Source organism: Larus michahellis, chromosome 1, assembly GCF_964199755.1.
Source record: "Larus michahellis chromosome 1, bLarMic1.1, whole genome shotgun sequence".
NCBI classification, from domain to species: Eukaryota; Metazoa; Chordata; class Aves; order Charadriiformes; family Laridae; genus Larus; species Larus michahellis.
In genome coordinates this window covers 129,748,910-129,766,640 of record NC_133896.1, presented here as the reverse complement: position 1 = coordinate 129,766,640, position 17,731 = coordinate 129,748,910, and the positions used below count along the sequence as shown (strand labels likewise).

Below are 17,731 nucleotides of genomic sequence, written 5' to 3'. Positions count from 1 at the left end.
GTAATTTCAAGACACTCATTTTTTTAAGGATGTGGTAAACAGTGTTATTTTCTGAAACAAATTTTTTTAAAAATACATAGTAGCATGACGGTTGCTGTAGGGGTGAGATACCAGTTTGTTTAGTAATACAATATAAACGTTCATCTGCCAATCAGAGCATCTTCATCTGGCAACAAATGAATCTGACTTCTGTCCTCCAAAATAATCTTTAAAACAGTTCATTTGCCATTTCTCCAAAGTCAGACTTGCCTGAAAAGAGCTTATGGTGATGGGGAAGCTCATTACAACATATTAATTACATTCTAAAACACTTTCAAAAGGGATTCAGTGAATTCGAGGAAAGACATTTGAGCGTGAATAGTGAGAGATGTTCATCAGTATTTTTAAGTATAACAAACTGAGGTTTATATGTCCTACAGTTTACAGTTACTGAAAAAGGGTATTTCCCTTGAATGTCCGTAAAGAGAAAATTACTGTTTGTTTCCCACATGGGAGTTATTATCAGCTTGAATATAAAGTTGCAAGATAAAGCATCTAAAGTTCAAGAGGGGTTAGAGCTAAGTCTTCTGCCAAATTCTTAGTTTTGCAGTTACTGAGGGCAGAGAACAAGACAGTCTTTATTTATGTGATTGTGTTTGATGGTCATGTTGTAGTATTTAATCACAGAATGGTGGGGGTTGGAAGGGACCTCCGGAGATCATAGAGTCCAACCCCCCTGCCAAAGAAGGGTCACCTACAGCAGGCTGGACAGGAATGCATCCATGCGGGTTTTGAATGTCTCCAGAGAAGGAGACTCCAGCACCTCTCTGGGCAGCCTGTTCCAGTGCTCTGCCACCCTCAAAGTAAAGAAGTTTTTCCTCACGTTGAGATGGAATTTCCCGTGTTCCAGCTTGTACCTGTAGTCCGTTCTCCTGAGACACTGAGAAGAGTTTGACTCCATCCTCTTGACCTTTAGATATTTATAAGCACTGTTAAATTTCCCTCTCAGTCTTCTCCAGGCTAAACAGACACAGGTCTCTCAGCCTTTCCTCATAAGAGGTGCTCCAGTCCCTTGATCATCTCTGTAGCCCTCCACTGGACTGTCTCCAACAGTTCCCTGTCCTCCTTGAACTGGGGAGCCCAGAACTGGACACAGTACTCCAGGTGCGGCCTCACCAGGGCAGAGTAGAGGGGAAGGATGACCTCCCTCAGCCTGATGGCCACGCTCTTTTTCATCCACCCCAGGAGACTATTGGCCTTCTTGACCACAAGGGCACATTGCTGGCTCATGGTTTACTTGTCTTCCACGAGAACTCCCAGGTCTCTCTCTGCAAAGCTGCTCTCCAGCAGGTCAGCCCCCAACCTGTACTGGGGTTATTCCTCCCCAGGCACAGGACGCTACGCTTGCCCTTGTTGAATTTCATAATGTTCCTCTCTGCCCAACTCTCCAGCCTGTCTGAGTCTCTCTCAATGGCAGCACAGCCTTCTGATGTGTCAGCCACTCCTCCCAGTTTTGTATCATCAGCAAACTTGCTGAGGGTGCACTCTACCCCTTCATCCAGGTCGCTGATGAATATAGTGAACAAGACTGGACCCAGTACTGACCCCTGGGGAACACCGCTAGTTACAAGCCTCCAGCTGGACTCTGCACCACTCATCACAGCCCTTTGAGCTCTGCCATTCAGCCAGTTCTCAGTCCACCCCACTTTCCACTCAAATTAATGAGGTAAATTGAGCCTGTATGTAGCAACACACCTGACGAAAGATGCAGCTTTCTGCTCTATCCCCTGCAGATCATCAGGAGCTTTCAATCCTAGGTGCTAAAAGAGGAACTTGCAATTAAGGTAATATTTTTCCCTGAATCTTCATAAAATGTGGTGAGTTCATTTTAAATTTGGCATCTAAAATGATCAATAGGTTGAGGGAAATCAAATTCTTCAAGCAGTCTGCTGACAAGCTCATTTTGCATTGATGCTGACTGTATTTCTTATTATGAATTTGTCTAGAAATCTGTGAACAATGCCTTTATTTTGATTGAGTTCTTCAGCAAGATTAAATACCTAGGTGATCCAAGTTATTCCAGCAGAACGAAGCAGTGATGGAAAATTTATCTTCATCTTTGAAATAATTATGTTGTCTTAAAGTGTCATGAAAATTCATCAGTATCTTAGTAACATGTATTCCCATTAGGAGCCTAAAAACAGAGGCATTTCAAATGTTTTAGTATGAAAATGCTTTTCAGAATTCTTATAATTTCTTTTTATTTTAATAACATTCAAGTAAGTGTGCCTTCTTTTAATCGGGTCAAAAATTTCTATTTAATAGCCTCTCAGCATATTAATGTTACTCTGGAATTAAATTATGTTACAGAAAATGTTCTGCGGAATTGAATACATAGCAAAAGGAGTGTGTACATTTTGGTATATTCATGTATAGGCCTTTGGTCTTGCCATTTTTTTTCTGAATTTTACTCCAAAGAGGAAGTAAAATATCTTGAGGAACAGGAGAAGGAAAGGAAACTAGACTATCTCTCTCCCCTGTACTGTGGATGTGGATTAGGTTGGGTGATCAAATGTATAGTGAAACTGTTTTATCAATGGGGGTTTTTCCCCAAAATAAATGAATAAAAATAACAATTGGGACTTTCCATCTTGAATGGAATTTTTATAATTGGGCATTTAACCATAAACTGTCTTGCAAAAATGAGAGTGGAAAATAACAAGCTGACGTTTTGGCAGGGTTAGGCCACAGGTTATGTTCCATTTTTAAACTGAGCTGTGCGTTAGTGAAGTTAATTCATTTAGTAGGAGATCACAGAGGGAGAAGAAGCACAAAATCGTAATATACTCCCTCTCACATGATGATGTGAGTAGGTGGATCAGTAATCAAGGACTTTAGCAGATACCTAAAGTATTTGGTACTAAACCTAGCTACCCGAACGTGATTTTTCTTTAAAATTCTCACAGCCGTTTTGAGTATAGCAAAGAGCAACCATGTGAAACTTGCTGCTATTACAGTTTATAACACTGTTTTCCTTCTTTCTAAAGCTACTGACCTCAGCATCTGTTGCACATCTTGGAAGGCCAGTCTAAACACTGTTTTGGTAGAACACATACGTATTTTTAACTTTGTATGCTACATGCTAACTGAGAGAGGAAAGTAAAGAAAACGCATGCACATACCATGATTTGTAGTCAGTATGGACCTTGGACCTATTTTAAAAACAACAAAACCCAAACCTACAAGCACTGATTTGATGTACTGTTGAGTAAATGCCCTTGTTTCGTTTCCCACTGAAACAATTATTTAGTGGGGATGGGTTCATTTAAGTCTTGTATCAGAAACAGAAGAAAAATGCACTATCTCGGTAGGGAAAACAGTCTCCATTTGTCATAATTATAAATGTATGAAAATAACATCATCATAAGACTGTTTAGGTCTCGCTCTTCAATTTTTGATTCAGAATGTCAAATGCAATTATGAAATTCAAACGTCAAGTCAGAGACCTAGGCAATCATTTAATCTGAATTCATTTCTATTTATGTGTAGAACAAAAATTGTTTTAATAGCTACTCCTGACACGTATGAATGAAATGATTAAGGTAACACGAACAGTAGTCTTTCTGTGAATTGTTCAGTATACATGAAAATTACATCCAATATTAGTGCACTAGAATTTCAAAGCTGCAAAGCCTAGGGGTTTTCCCCTTATTTCATTAGAATGTGATATTTCTGTGGAGGTTATGTGTTCGGTAAGGAGGTTTTCACAAAAGAGGACTGCCAGCTGAAGCCAGGACCCCAAGACTGACAGTAACATTGATGATAATAAGGACAGAGGTCTGAATTGAAGGGCCGTGCCTCTAGACTTGTTCCGTGCTACGCTTGCAATGGCTGGCTATTGGTGGCAGTTGTTTTTTCCCTTTGCTGTGGACAACAGGATTGGCTAGAGAGGTGAAGCAGTTGACCTAAAACAAGGCAAAAATCCCTTTATTTGCTATGTTTTGTGCCTTGGTTGAGGGAGTTGTCTGTGTTTTACTGCAGACCTAGTTCTCTCGGTGAAGTCAGAGTAGAACGGGTGTGGGTCTTCTCAAAGTAGCCCTGCCAAGGAGTTGGCACTTCAATTTAAAATGTGGATCTTATTACTGCTTAATAAGATCAGCCAGAAGAAGAAGAAGATGGGCAATTAAGTTTCCCATCTTTAGCTGAACTGGCACATGGTTCAACTCCATCGGTATAGTGGCTGTCACACTCCCTTGCCGGCTCAGGCCTGCAAAAGAGATCGTTTGCACCATCCTGTTTCCTTAGGGGTCCAGTTTGTGTTTGCCAGAGCATGCAATGATGACCCCAAACTTCTTTGGCGAAGCAGGAGGGGACCAGCAGCATAATTAGGGACTATTTAATGGTGGCAGGTTACAACCTGCAGAGAGACATTACTAAGAGAAGTAGATTGCTTATTTATCCGTTGCCAAGAGACAGATGGATCAACTGTTGTTGCTCAAATAGATTAACCTATCTCTTCCTTGAACAGCCTTATGTGACTGAGAGGAAGATGAGCATGGGATCAGTAGTTACTATGACAAGGGGATGGTGATAGGAAGAGAAAGTCCTTCTCCACAGTACTCCTGCCTCGCTCCCCAGCTTGGTACCAACCTGTCCCCTCTTGCAGGCTGCTTCACTCCCAGAATGAGGAGTAGGAGATGATGTTGGGATGGTAGGGATTGAGTGGGGACAGAGAGAGGGAGACTGATGGTGACCCAAACCACAGTGGAGTGGAGGAGGAGAGGAGGGCTCTCTCCCAGAGATGATTGCTGGGAGATGATCTCGTCTCTCCATCAACAAGCACCCCCACTGATCCTTCCTTGCACAGCCCAGCAGCCCTTTATTCTTTTCTTTCCTAGCCTCCTCCCACAGCCACCCCAACCGTCCTTCCCTTGGTTGCAGCTCCTTCAATCTCTCCAGACCCCGTGACCCTCCTTGAGCCCTTGGTCCTGCTGCTGCAAGGCTGAATCTCCACATCAGATTATAAGGTTATATGGTAAAACAAGCAAACACACTGGTCTTGGCCACCGTTCCACCCAGGCCGATGTCCCCTGGGCACTTGTAATGCAGGAGGCACCAGAGAGGTTTTCTTTCCTTCATCACTGTTCACGTCTGGCCAGAAAATGTAAGACATGGCTCTCCAGGGACCCAGTGGTGGAGGGACTGCCCCTCCATGAACCACAGTAGCCCAGATGAGTGGCAGAGTTCAGGGTTGTGTGTGGAAATAGTTACAAATTTTTGCTTGTAAAAGCCTATAACTTTGTATGGGGCAGCCTCCCACGCTGCTAAAACCCTGGGCGTATGTCACACCTTCTCTCTGGAAAAGGGTGAAGGTGCTTGTCTGGATAAGGGGGTGGGGAGTGCCCAGCCTGACTTTGATCAACTTAAGCATTGCTGGTAAGATATTGAGGATGATCAAAATCTCTGCCAAGGGGAAAATTGCACTTGTGTTTTATGGTCAAAATTGGGAGTAACTGAGGAAAAAAAAAGATGAATGAACTGTGCACTACATACTGCAATGTAATATGTCGTTTATATTGCAATGGAATATGATGGCGTAGTGAAAGGTCTGGAAGGTTTATGGTTTGATATAATGCATTAAACTTGTTGTAAACCTTGGCGTACAAATAGCTGTACAGAGAAATGCATGCTGTAAATGAATTGTGAAAATACACATTCAAAGAAAAACTGCAGACAGAGTTTTTCTCTCTAGCCAGAGAGTGCATAGTTTCTAACGCAATGAATTCTTTCCAGTGTTTGTGTCTAACAAAAGTAATTTAAAAATTCTGAGTAGAAACGTAGAGATTTTATTTAATGCCTTGCATGATGACTGACTGATTGTGATGATGAATTATACGGAGCTTTGTCACTAGGAGTCTGCAACAACAAGATAAGACAATAATCTTCTATTTCTATGCTTGTGGCTGCATGTTTTGGATTTTGATTTGTTTGGTTTGGGTTTTTTTAGTGATTCATGAAAAGGTGCATGATTTATTAATAGGTTAGAAAGAACTGATAATATTAGGGGTTTTTTTTTTACCAATGACAGGATCCTATTCTGTAATTCTTAGTATTTTCCCAAGTCAGACTCTCTGTTCAGGCATGACTCAGAAGTAATTTAGTAGCAAAGATATTGATCAGTGCTTTAAATCTGTCTGTAGTAATTTTCATGCCCAAGAGACTAGATGATTTCTTTTCTGGTATAGGTTTGAAAATAAGTTGTCTTATTGATCATAAAGTAAGCAGGAACATGTCTTGAGCTAAATCAGTTTTTAATGGGTTTTTTTGGTTTATTTATTTGTTTTTATTTGTGTAGTAGCTTTTTGCCATCAACTGTATATAGTGAGGCAGTAGAAATGGTGATGCTTTACCATAATGAAACTAATTAGGAAAGGGCTAGTAATCAGCATAAAAATATACCTATGGAAAACAGCAATGCAGTACAGGATTTCTTTGTTGCTAGTATAGGTATGAGAATTTGAAACCAGAAAAAGCAGCATTATCCAGAACAGTAGCAAAGACAAAAGTTCATTGCTCTGAACCTCGGACACGTTGTTATTCATAACAGCGCTATCATGTGAAGAAATTGCGTGTAGTGGCCCCCTATGAAGTTTAGAGATCAAAAAATACACATAGGCTTGCAGCAACCTGCATATAACCAGGCTGGGTCCATGAACTGTTGACTTGGCTGGCAGGAGCTTCGGTGAGGGTTCTTCTCCCTCCATTTGCTGTTGTTGTTTCTACATCTCTTGTCAGTTTGGAGATACTGAAAACTGTGGGGTTGAGTAGCTCACTAACCAAAGGACTAGGAGATGGTATGCTATATGTTTCTGCAGAAATCTGGTAAATGATGTTGAAATGCTTTTTTGCCAAGTAAATTTCTGTGTACTGAAAATTACTTTGCATTTACGAAGCGAGATGATGTTATTTTTCTGCTGCATGTCCTACTATTCCAAGCTTTGCAATCAGTCTTTTTACTCTTGATTTTGAACTATGCAAACATTGTCCAGAGTTTGTGAGCATGACGGTTGAATGATGACCTAAAGGTTTAAGCAGGAGCTTTGGTTGGCCAAGTTTATTAATGTGCGTGTGTCTCTGGCTTTTCTTTTTGGTTTTTCTTTTTTTTTTTTTTTTGTTTGTTTTCCCTATATAGACAGCTACGGATAGTGACAGGAGAATGGTTTTTTGAAGAGAGAGCAAAGCGCTTCAAACAATCAAATCTTGGAACTGATGTTGTCAGACGGTCTATCCTACACAAATTCCCAGGTAGGGACCACAAGAGAGACATTTGCTTGTGCTTAACACATTCAAACCTTGTTTCCAGAGCGTTTGGCTTGCATTGTATTTTATTCTTCACTGTTGAAGATGTAAGTATAATTAGTATTTTAATCTTAATTTCATATTTGGGTATTACTGTGCAGTGATTTGTGAATGATTAATATATAGGAAAGGTAAGGTATAGATGAATGAAGAAGTGTCTCTGTGGAGATGGAGAGCTGCTTAAAATCTCACTGTTCAAACAGGTGGATAGTATTATTCACCTGCAAAGCTGGCAGCAGAGGCTCTAAAAGTTCATTCTCAGTTCCTGCCAGGAAGTTTGGCTGTATCCAGAGATCTAGACCCAGCCATTTTTTTTTTTACTTTGGCTCTATTACTTGCGATGGTGGTGTGTAAAAAGTATTCCATTTTTCAACTCTGAAGAAGAAAGATAAGTGTTAACTCCTGCACTGTATACCGAAGCATGGGCTATATCCAGGCTACTTGGTACTTTTCAGTTCTCACTTGACTTTCCTTTTGCCCAGATATCTCCAACAAATTGCACCTGCAGTTTTAGGTACAGTAAACAGTCTGGCTGTCTTGACCCAGCACAGCAAGTGTACCACGTCTCTGAGCTGCTGTGGTACCTTGCGTGGCGCCACAGCACCGCTGGTTTAAGAAACAGGAGGTTTTCCTGAATGCTGACGCTTCTGTCTTCACTGAACTTCTTCACTCTGCTTGCAGAAGCTGTTATTTAGGTAGTCTGTTTCCAGATGTAGCATGCATTTATCACTTTCAGTAGGAAGGTGATGGGTATGGGCAATTTGTAGGGAGAGGGGACTGGTTTACTGCCATTGGAAAAATGCCTGGCGCAAATATACTGCTTGGCAAAACGCTGATCTTGCCAATGTCACTGTCAAACTGGCAAGTATCTAACCTTCTCTGGGTTTTGATATTATGCGGCCTGTCAAATTGGCTTTATGATTTCCTACTTTGTTATTTGATAGATATGTTAAAAATATGAATTTAAGCCATTGTTTCTACGCCTTGCTCCTAGTTGAACAAACATTTTAACTAGGAAAACATTCTTTCATTTAACACAGAAAATACCATACACTACAAAACCTTTCAGGTCTTTTGGTTATTAAATGTTGTCAGCGATAAATTCAGAGGCATAGTTCAAAACAGGAGTTGATATGGAGAAACATTTCAAGCTACTTGAAATTTTCTTTTCTTTTCTTAAAAAGAAAAGCCAAAGAACCTTGCAAGGTTTTTTTTCGCGTGATATTTTATCATATGGTTTTATTTAATATTGAAAAAATTAAAAATCTATTTTTGTAGGTTGTTTGACATGTGCTGCCTTTTTTGTGCAAACATTCACTTTTTTTTCCTCCCCTCTCTCCACTGAAGATACGGTTTCCAGTAAGGATGAAGGTAGAACATTTAAAGATCAACCCCAAGAGAATGAAGAAAAAAGACCAGATGTATCAGTCTCCTCCACAACTGGGCATAAATCAATCTTCGGTGGACCCAGAAGGATAGGGTAAAGCCTTTTCTTTTGGAAACTGATAAATCAAATAACATCTGTATATGGTTGGATGAATTTTCTTTTGAGTTTCTTCAGTGTTCCACATCAGCCTCAAACTTCTCAGGGTTAGGAAAAGCCTTCATTTAAAAGCCTACTTACTATAATTAGACTGCTGTCTCCTAGGAAATGCAGCAGTAATTACTCTTCAGCTATAAAGGTAGCAGAAAAAAAGGCAATTTTACTCCTGCATTTTTCTTGTTTATACTCCAGTATGTCCCTAAAGGCAGGTTTGCTGAAGAAGCAAATGCAAAAAGTAGTATTCGGAGAGACTGTATTTTATGTACACTGGTTGGTTCTGCCCACAAGTCAAGTTCTCCTTTAGCTTCCAGCTGTGCAAACGCAGTCTAACAGTCAAGCAGTGCCCCTTTTTTTTTTTGTGCGTGTGCCAGTGAATAAACAGATACATTGCTGCTCATCTTGCAGTCTCGGTGGCGAGTGTAAAGCCAGTTTGACTATGCCCTGAGAGGAGCGCTCGCTTGCTCTCAGAGGACACGGAAAGATGCATTGAATATATGGTTGCACGAGTGGTGTTTGGCCATAACTTGAGGCAATTGGGTGAATGGGAAGGAAAATCTGATGAACATTCACTTTCATATCATGGCTGGAGTTCCACGGGCTAGTAGTTGGAAAACTTTGTTTCTGCTGGAAGAAAGAAGGCATGTTATTATGGATCCTAAATATACGGTGGGTAGGTAGGTAGATTTCTGCAGCTATTTTTACTTCTCAGGGGAGCTGAATGTGGAATTACTTGTTCTAGTGACTCCAGAAATTAACACCGAGTGATTTATCTCTCTTTAATATTGGGGAAAAGAGCATCAGAATGCCTCTGGCTTCTCAAATTAAGGTGAAGAAAGAAACAGTTTAGGGATTCTACCATAATAGGACCTAGATGTTGCTCTGAATCATGCTGATTGGTAGCTATATTAAGAGTGCATTAAAGTTTACTTTTCTAATCCTCTTTTCATTTAAATCCTTTGTGCAAATCTATTACTCATATTCCCCTATGAGAAGCAATTATTTTTTATAACTCTCTGTTGTTTATTTTAGTGGTGTTCAGCCTTTTTCAGTTTCTGGCCTGAAGTGTTTTCTGGTGGTGATGTTGCCCATAAAGGAAATTTAATCCTATGAAAACTAGGCTTGCTTTTCCTAGTATTTTTTGTGGGCTTTCTTAGAAGTAGTTCATTATTCCTCCTCTTCCTTCCTTGCTTCTCCTTCCCTCAGGTTCCGCATTCATATATCTAGTTAGTGGATTTGTTTTAGCAAAGCCATTTTGGGGCCAACTCCTACTGATGCTTAGTGTCATGGGATAATGTAACAGTCTATTGTTGTTTGCAAGTCTGTAAAGAATACTATTACTTTTCAAAACTTCATTTCATTTCTTTCATTTCTGTCTTATTAGGCCACATGTTGCACGGTAAGGGAATGATGTTATGTTTTCAGAAAATAGCGCGTTGAGGGCATTGATGCATATAATTGTAGAAATTGCAAAGAAATCTTTAAAAGAAAATAAAGATAGCGTAATTTGCTAGGGGAAAATACGCATACTTGGTCAAAAATACTTTGCTGTGTATAAACTGTGGAAAAAAAAAAAAAAAAAGACAAGAATTTTCACAAAAGGCACTTCTGGTTCAAAGCTTGAAGTGGCCGTGTTGAGTAGGAGGGATGTTTTAACGTTTTGTGTCTTAAAAAGCAGTTCATAGAAAATATGATGCTTTCTTTTATTCATAGGAGTCAGTCTGATAATCAGATTTGGTCCTCTATTAACTCTGATATCCAGAGCTGTCCATAGGTCAGACAGATGAAATTAATAGAACGCACACGTCAGAGTATTTCAGTCAAGCTGCTGTTTCCCGGGAAAAAAATTACAACTTTTAAAATCTTTTATTCCCCATTTTCATCAGGAAGGTAATTAGGGCGGTTACCAAAGGAGAAATTACAAATGCAAAAGGTGAAGGTGAGAGGAACACAGGCTCAGAAGCTGAAACCCGAAGTCTGCGCAGTGGCAAGTCAACGCCTTGCTCTGAGAGGTGAGCAGCAGAAATATCTGGTACAGTTTATGCCGGGATTGACCTAGGGATGCGTGCTTAGCCCTCTGTGCTGCATTGTGTCTTTGAATGCTCAGCATTAATGTTATTTGAGAAGCAGAGCTTTTTTTTTTTTAATTTATTTTTGAAAAAAAAAAAAAGAAAAATAATAAGAAAAAAACCCCTAAAAATTATCTCCATCCATCTTCCTTTTCTCTTCTTGTGGTTGCCTGGTTGTTTTTTGTTTTCTGGCTTTTAAGTGATGAGCTGAGCTGTGTTCCTGTTACAGAGCTGAGGCCCTTTGTTCTAAGGTTTTCCTTCAGTAATGACATGTTAATTGATTATAATTTATATTTTCTTCTTCAAAGTCTCTGTTTGCCCTTCTCTTTCCGTGGTTGTTGTCCCAGAGAGATCTCTGCAGCAGTTTTGTTATGCCAGCGTGCAAGAAAGTTACCGTGCAGTTAACCATACATGAAGCAAAATAGTTTTGTTAGGGGTGGTAGAATTCAGCACCTGATAAACTCTGTGTACAGGCTTAGAAGGATAAACAGAGTGAAGTACTCTAGAAAATAAAGGCCTTTATGTTTGATTGCCTTGCTTGACTTCCACATAAAGCATCAATTTCTAGCTTTCACTCTGAGCTAATTTCTACCTAAATGGTGGAACTTCCCGAAAGTTCCACCTAAACATGAGGAGGAACTTCTTTACTTTGAGGGTGGCAGAGCACTGGAACAGGCTGCCCAGAGAGGTGGTGGAAACTCCAACTCTGGAGACATTCCAAACTCACCTGGACGCGTTCCTGTGCAACCTGCTCTAGGTGACCCTGCTCTGGCAGGGGGGTTGGACTCGATGATCTCCAGAGGTCCCTTCCAACCCTATGATTCTGTGATTCTAATTTCACCTAAATTAGGGATATTGAGTCAGTATGGCAACTTCCTTCTCTACCCATCGTCTCATCCTCACCTGGCCAAGTCAGTGTCCTTGTCAAAGTACATGGTAACCCAGCTGTATTGCCAGGAGATGGTTTTGGTAGGGGGATTGAATTATTTTCCTGTCTAAGGAAGATGTGGCACTTTCTAAATATTAGTTTGTGGAAAGATTGAAGAGCAGCTCATATTTTTCAGTAGAGGGATGAAAATTCCTATCTTGTACATGCGTGGTTAAATACTTTAATTAGGTATTTGAGGATGCTTGCTTTAGTTCATCTACTATTAATTTACAGAACTGAGTAGTAATTATTAAAAATAACAGCAGTTTCCCAGGCTAGCCTCCATAACTGTTTTGATTTGCAAATTAAAAGAATACAACAACATCTTGTGACACTGTAGCAGTCCTAGATTTTCCTGCATGTTTCTGATTTTTGTAACTGCCCTCATCTTTTTAGCTGCATTGCCAAAATTGGTAGTATTTCACCTACCAGCAGGGAAACTGAGAGAGAATTTTTATTCTTTCTAAACATTTTGGCTTAAGAGAAGCCATTTCTAAACATTTTGGTGACTGAGCTGGGAGCAGGGACTCCCAGGCCATGAGTTCATTTCTTCAACTGGTTTAATTCTACTCCAGCAAACACATTTACTGATTTTGCAGCTGCATGAACTGGGAGGCTGCATCGGGATACTTCTAGGAGAAATAGTATACAGGCATACTACCCCATCATACTGGGGTCTCGTCTACCACATGGAAATACTACGTGGAAATGCCCAGCATGGCCAAGTTCTAACAACATTTTTCTTTTCTTGTCTACTTAATATGTTTACAAAATGCGTTGAACCTCTCTCTAATAGCAGACTGAAATAAGGTCAGATTACAGGAGAGGTCTGTTTAGCAAGTTTGACTCCTGCAGAACCCCTTGTAACATAGAATCATAGAATCATGTAGGTTGGAAGGCACTTTTAAGATCGTCGAGTCCAACCATCAATGTTTTCAAATCTTTTATCCCAGACCACTATTACTTCTAGACGCTTCTCTTGATTTACATTAGTTTACAGAGTGGGTGGGGGGGGGAAGCTGTAACAACAATTTTTGTAATAGAAAGTCACAACGATCCATCAAAAGCGGTGTGACATGCAATAGAACTCAGATTTTCAACATTTTTGCTACTTGCTATACAGTGAAAGATTTGGAAATTAAGGTGGGTGCATCTAAGTCCAACAGCTTTGATAAGATACAGATGACAGCCAGTAACCTTGATTTTCCTGACTTTGCAGCACAAAAGATGCATCTTTATGTAAACAGATAGGACCAAAATTCAACCAAAGCACATTTGGTTGGATTTTTTGATCACTAGCTCATCAAATTAAAAAATAACAGTGCATGTATATGAAGTGTACATGCGCAAGAGCATGTTTTATTATGCGTTATCTACAGTTGTCAATATACAAAATTGGATAGTAATAGCTAAAAACATTACCATATGCTCACTAAAAGACAAAAACATGGTTGCACAACACTTATAGACAGTCCCGGTGTTTGGTGTTTTCCTCTGTATTCCTTATTTTCAATAACTTCACCAATGTGGATTCAGAGCGTGTGCTCACTGCTTAATCTAGTGGTGAGACAGAAGTAGTTGTGTTCCAGAGTATTTTTTCTCAGTTCAGCAGTAGTTCTAACAAAAACTTCCATTGTGGCAGAGAAGATTTTTACTGCAGTTACTCTAAACATGATATGATAACCTAAACCAAGTGAAGGTGAAGCTTATTTTGTCTGAAATTTTACTGTAAGTTCCAAAAACTTTCTCCAGTAAATTTGCACTACTCTTGTCCCCTGACACTGTATTTTCCATATGGAAAAGGCTGCAATTGCTTCATCAATTCCTATTTACCAGTAAGTAGGAATGTATGCAGAACTGTTACTGTCCTGCAAGACTTTTTGAGGTTTCTCTGAATTGTGAAGAAAAATGAAAAAGTTTGATGTTTCTGGAAAAAGAAGAGTAGATCAGCCAAGAACTTGTATTTTTACTGCAAATCAAATTTCAAATTAAAACGAAACTTTAATTGGAAATGCGTTGAAATACATTTTAAAATGATTTTCGTTGTTTCAAGAGGTCAAAAAAGGGCAACAGCTTACCCTTTCTAACCCTCAATGTTCATGTGGACTAATTGGTGTTTTCTAATAGAAAATGTCCCATGGAAAAATTTCTGCCTGTTGTGGTATTAGACAGCAATTGGGTTCTGGTATGCTGATCACAGATGCTTTCTTGTCACTTTTACTAACACAAAACCTGGCAAAAAAAGACTTGTCCAGCTTTCCTAGCTTCCCAAGCTGGTTAAAAGAATGACCAGTTTGGGTCAAGAGTCATTATTGTAAATAAGACAGTGAGGAAGTTTATGTTTTTCTAGAGAGGACATAGAGCAAATAGCCAAGGATTTTAGACTTCCTGGAGATAGCGGTGGCAGTAAAATCAGCTGCAGAAGTGACCAGAGCTCCCATGTCACCATAGTTTTCCTTCAAACCAAGGAGCAGCCTGGTAGGAAAGGTTGTATGAGTTGTTGCACCCGCTGTTGGGATGCGAATGCAGCTCGGAATGAACACAGATGAATGCAGCTTCTACAGCCTGGACAAGAGCCACCCATTTGGGCTACTCACAGTTCTGGTCGAAATGCTGAAAACACGTGTTTATATAAAGTAATTGCAGTTCACCCTTGCCTGTGTTTTTCTTTCCAGGTGACCATTTCCTTGCAGTGGATCACGCAGTTTCATCCAGGGCGCTGTTATTCCAGTAAACTGTTAGGACGGTTGTTTTCTTGCAGTGGTTTGCTAAATGGGCTGAGTTGGTTTGCTCAAAGCAATAACGCTTTAATGCTCTTCTCTCCATCCCAGAGGGAGCACTCCTTCACTGAACAGCAGCGATGCAGAGGCCGCTGCAGGCTATCTGAAAGGGGCCGTGGGTCCTGTGAGCAGAGGTAATGCTTCCATACCTTCCCTCCCGAGATCCCTGGCACTGAGCACCCGCAGCATGACCGCAGATTATAGCAGGGTAAGTACCGTCAGGGAGGACTTGGCTGGTATCTGCCCTGTTAGATGCTTTAGATATCAGGGCTGTACTAGCAAGTTATTCTAAGTTGCCATGACTTACATGGAAAGTACAAGGAAAGTGAAATTTATAGCCAGAGGTAATGCCTTCTACCATTAACGTTTGGAAAAAAGTAGATGAGTATTTGAGATCAGAGCCCTGTTGAACAGGTCAACTTCTTTCTAACTTCCAAATACTTGGTCTAATATACTGCCTTTCCTAATAAAAAATAAGTTAGTGTATATGAAGGGAAGTTTAGGGACCCGTAAATAAATTAGTAGTTGTTTTATTTGTATTCTTGTTGGCGCACAGCTTGACTTGATTTCAAGTGCATTAGATTTGCTTGAAAAAGGCCAATCCATTTAATTTAGATGGAGTTATGTCGTTAGCTATTTCTTTACAGGAAGGCAAAAAGCCATAATGATATCAAGCATATTTGCTTTATTTAAGGGGTTATATTGGCATAATTTAATTAGTTCAAGTCCATTTGGCTTTACCCTGACTGAAATCATTATCCTGGTATAAAACCAAAAAGTTTTATCTTTTCTTTAATTTCTTTTTTTTTCTTTTCATTTATAAGCTAAGTGAACTTTTAATAGATTCGCGTGTTTCATTTCCCTTCTCTCATTGCTGATGCGATGCTCTGATTCTTCAGTTGCAAACTCAGAATCACAAAGCACGAATCACATCATTGTGCAAATTTTATGCATTATCTGTGCTGAGCAAAGCAGATTAGATTGTAATCTAAATATATTCAGTAATAAACTAGATGCTAAAGGAGCTCTGGAGTTCTGGGAGCTAATAGAAATGATTCTTTTGCAGACTGATGGTGAATAAGCTCACTTTTCGTGTTTATGGAATGCGCTTTTTTCTTATTGGGCAGGACACTGGCTTAGAAAATGGTGTGATAATTCCAATGAGTGAAAGCGTACCTGAAGATTTAGTAAAAAAGCACTGTAGGAAAGCATCTGGAACACCTTCCATTGCAGTTTCAAGGATATCTTTGTCATCAGGCAAGTATTCATTCTTTTCCTTCTTTCTGCCAGCCTTAATAATCATCAGAGGGTTGTTCCTATTCTTGTGGCTCTGCTCCTTTTGTTTTGAAAGCACGTTGAAAGATCAGATGTAAGTTTCATAAATTTCTTCATATTCATTCTGAAAATTCTTCCCTTTTACTAACCAAGTTTATACCACTTCACAAGTGTTACATTTGAAAAAATGGTAAGCCTAACCCTAGTATTAGGTAAATCACGTGCTCTTCGAATTGTTACAAGATTTCATTCATAATTGCACATAGTTAAATCATTCTCTGTGTGGTCAACTGTATAAAATACTATCTATCTGCAATCCGTATAAAATACTACTGTGCTGCTGCCATTACATTTCACACCCACTTTACTCGGAAGCAAATTTGGGAAACAAAGAGCTGTCAGAGAACAAGTCCCTTACAGACCTCATGTCATTTCTTTTTTTAACACGTCACGCACTGAACCAGTCGATTCAGCTGTAATTTGCCTCATTTCATTGGAGGCTGTTAGGTAAATGAGGCTTGCCCAGGAAGGTGCTGTCAGAGCCACTTTGCAACAGTGGGTGAAGATCCTCCTTTTCCTACCTGAAGTAGGCGGCAGGAGTGCCCTGCACTCTTCTGCTTCTCCCAGGCCCTCTGTTGGCTTCTTACAGGGCTAACGGAGCGGGTTCAGGTTTACAGGTTTCTCTCTGAGATGCAGCAGGGCTCGCTTTATTTCAGCTGAATTTAGCCCAAAGCACATCCCACAGAGCGCATCAAAGGAGATGATAACGTTCTTCACCTTAGATTTTTCAACTTGAAAGCGTCAGAGTTTCTTTGAGAATATTGGACAGTGTAACTCCAGGCAGAGGTGTTAACAGACTGCTACTTCTTTATGAAGCGAAAATTCTTCCTGTTTCTGCTACCTTATAAAATAAAGGGGTTTCCTAGTGGAAAAGAACTGGCCTCATGTTTCCAAAGCATATGGATGCTGGGCAAAATTGCGGGCAAGCTAGGAATAGGCCTTGGACTCTTCATTGTGTCCTTGTTAGAGGATCTCAAAGGACATTAAGCTCAAGAGAGTGACTTTTCCTGTCAAACGAGCTATAGCCCAGGTAGAGGACGAACAGTTAAAAACTTTCCAGATTCCTACCTGCAGAATCTAAAAGTATTCTCTCCCCCCTCTTTTTTTCTCAATATATTGAGCAGTCGCACAAAAGATTCATATGGGGAGGACTACGAAAACCTTTCTCCAAGACATCTGACGTGTCTTATACCTATAGAGTGGATGACACTCCTGTAGGACTGAAAGAAATTTGTGCGCATCTTGAGAGTAGTTTGCTTCCTTCTCCTTTCCGCACAGGGAACACCAGTAATGGCAGAAGTACTTTCTATGTCCATCTGTATCCCTAGTTGCTTAATTCTGAAGCAGACACTGGGGGGAGTTTCGTGGTGATGGGAGATGTGATAATCACTGTGAACACTTGGGCTGCAGGTTTTTCGATATTCCAGGCTGATAGGTCTACCAGAGAAAGTCAAAAGCTTGATCTATAGTATCATCCACGGGAGACAATTACAGCAGATAAATAGTGCAGGGGGAAAAGTATTGGCCAGAAGGCTGAACAGCATCAGAAAACATACTTTTTCATTTATCATATTGATGTTCAGTTGTCATAGAGTTTGTGACAGATACCTAAAATATTGTTTTGATGTTTTTTCTTAAAAAAAAAAAAAAAAAAAGGCTTTGGGGTAACACTTATTAAAATGTGTAAGATAAAATGGAATACTTTTTGTAGGAATTATAGCAAATATTTCAATTGTTTTTA

The 17,731-nt window shown here is 39.9% G+C and overlaps 1 protein-coding gene across 1 annotated transcript in view; it reads left to right on the top strand.

Annotated features, from left to right (window-relative positions):
* SYTL5 (synaptotagmin like 5) overlaps nucleotides 1-17,731 on the top strand; it is an 87,239-nt gene that overhangs the window by 44,515 nt on the left and 24,993 nt on the right. Inside the window, exons 7-11 of the mRNA XM_074604021.1 lie at nucleotides 7,172-7,284; nucleotides 8,686-8,818; nucleotides 10,765-10,890; nucleotides 14,707-14,863; nucleotides 15,783-15,912. Coding sequence (XP_074460122.1) covers nucleotides 7,172-7,284; nucleotides 8,686-8,818; nucleotides 10,765-10,890; nucleotides 14,707-14,863; nucleotides 15,783-15,912 — 659 coding nt within the window. The remainder of the gene's footprint in view (nucleotides 1-7,171; nucleotides 7,285-8,685; nucleotides 8,819-10,764; nucleotides 10,891-14,706; nucleotides 14,864-15,782; nucleotides 15,913-17,731) is intronic.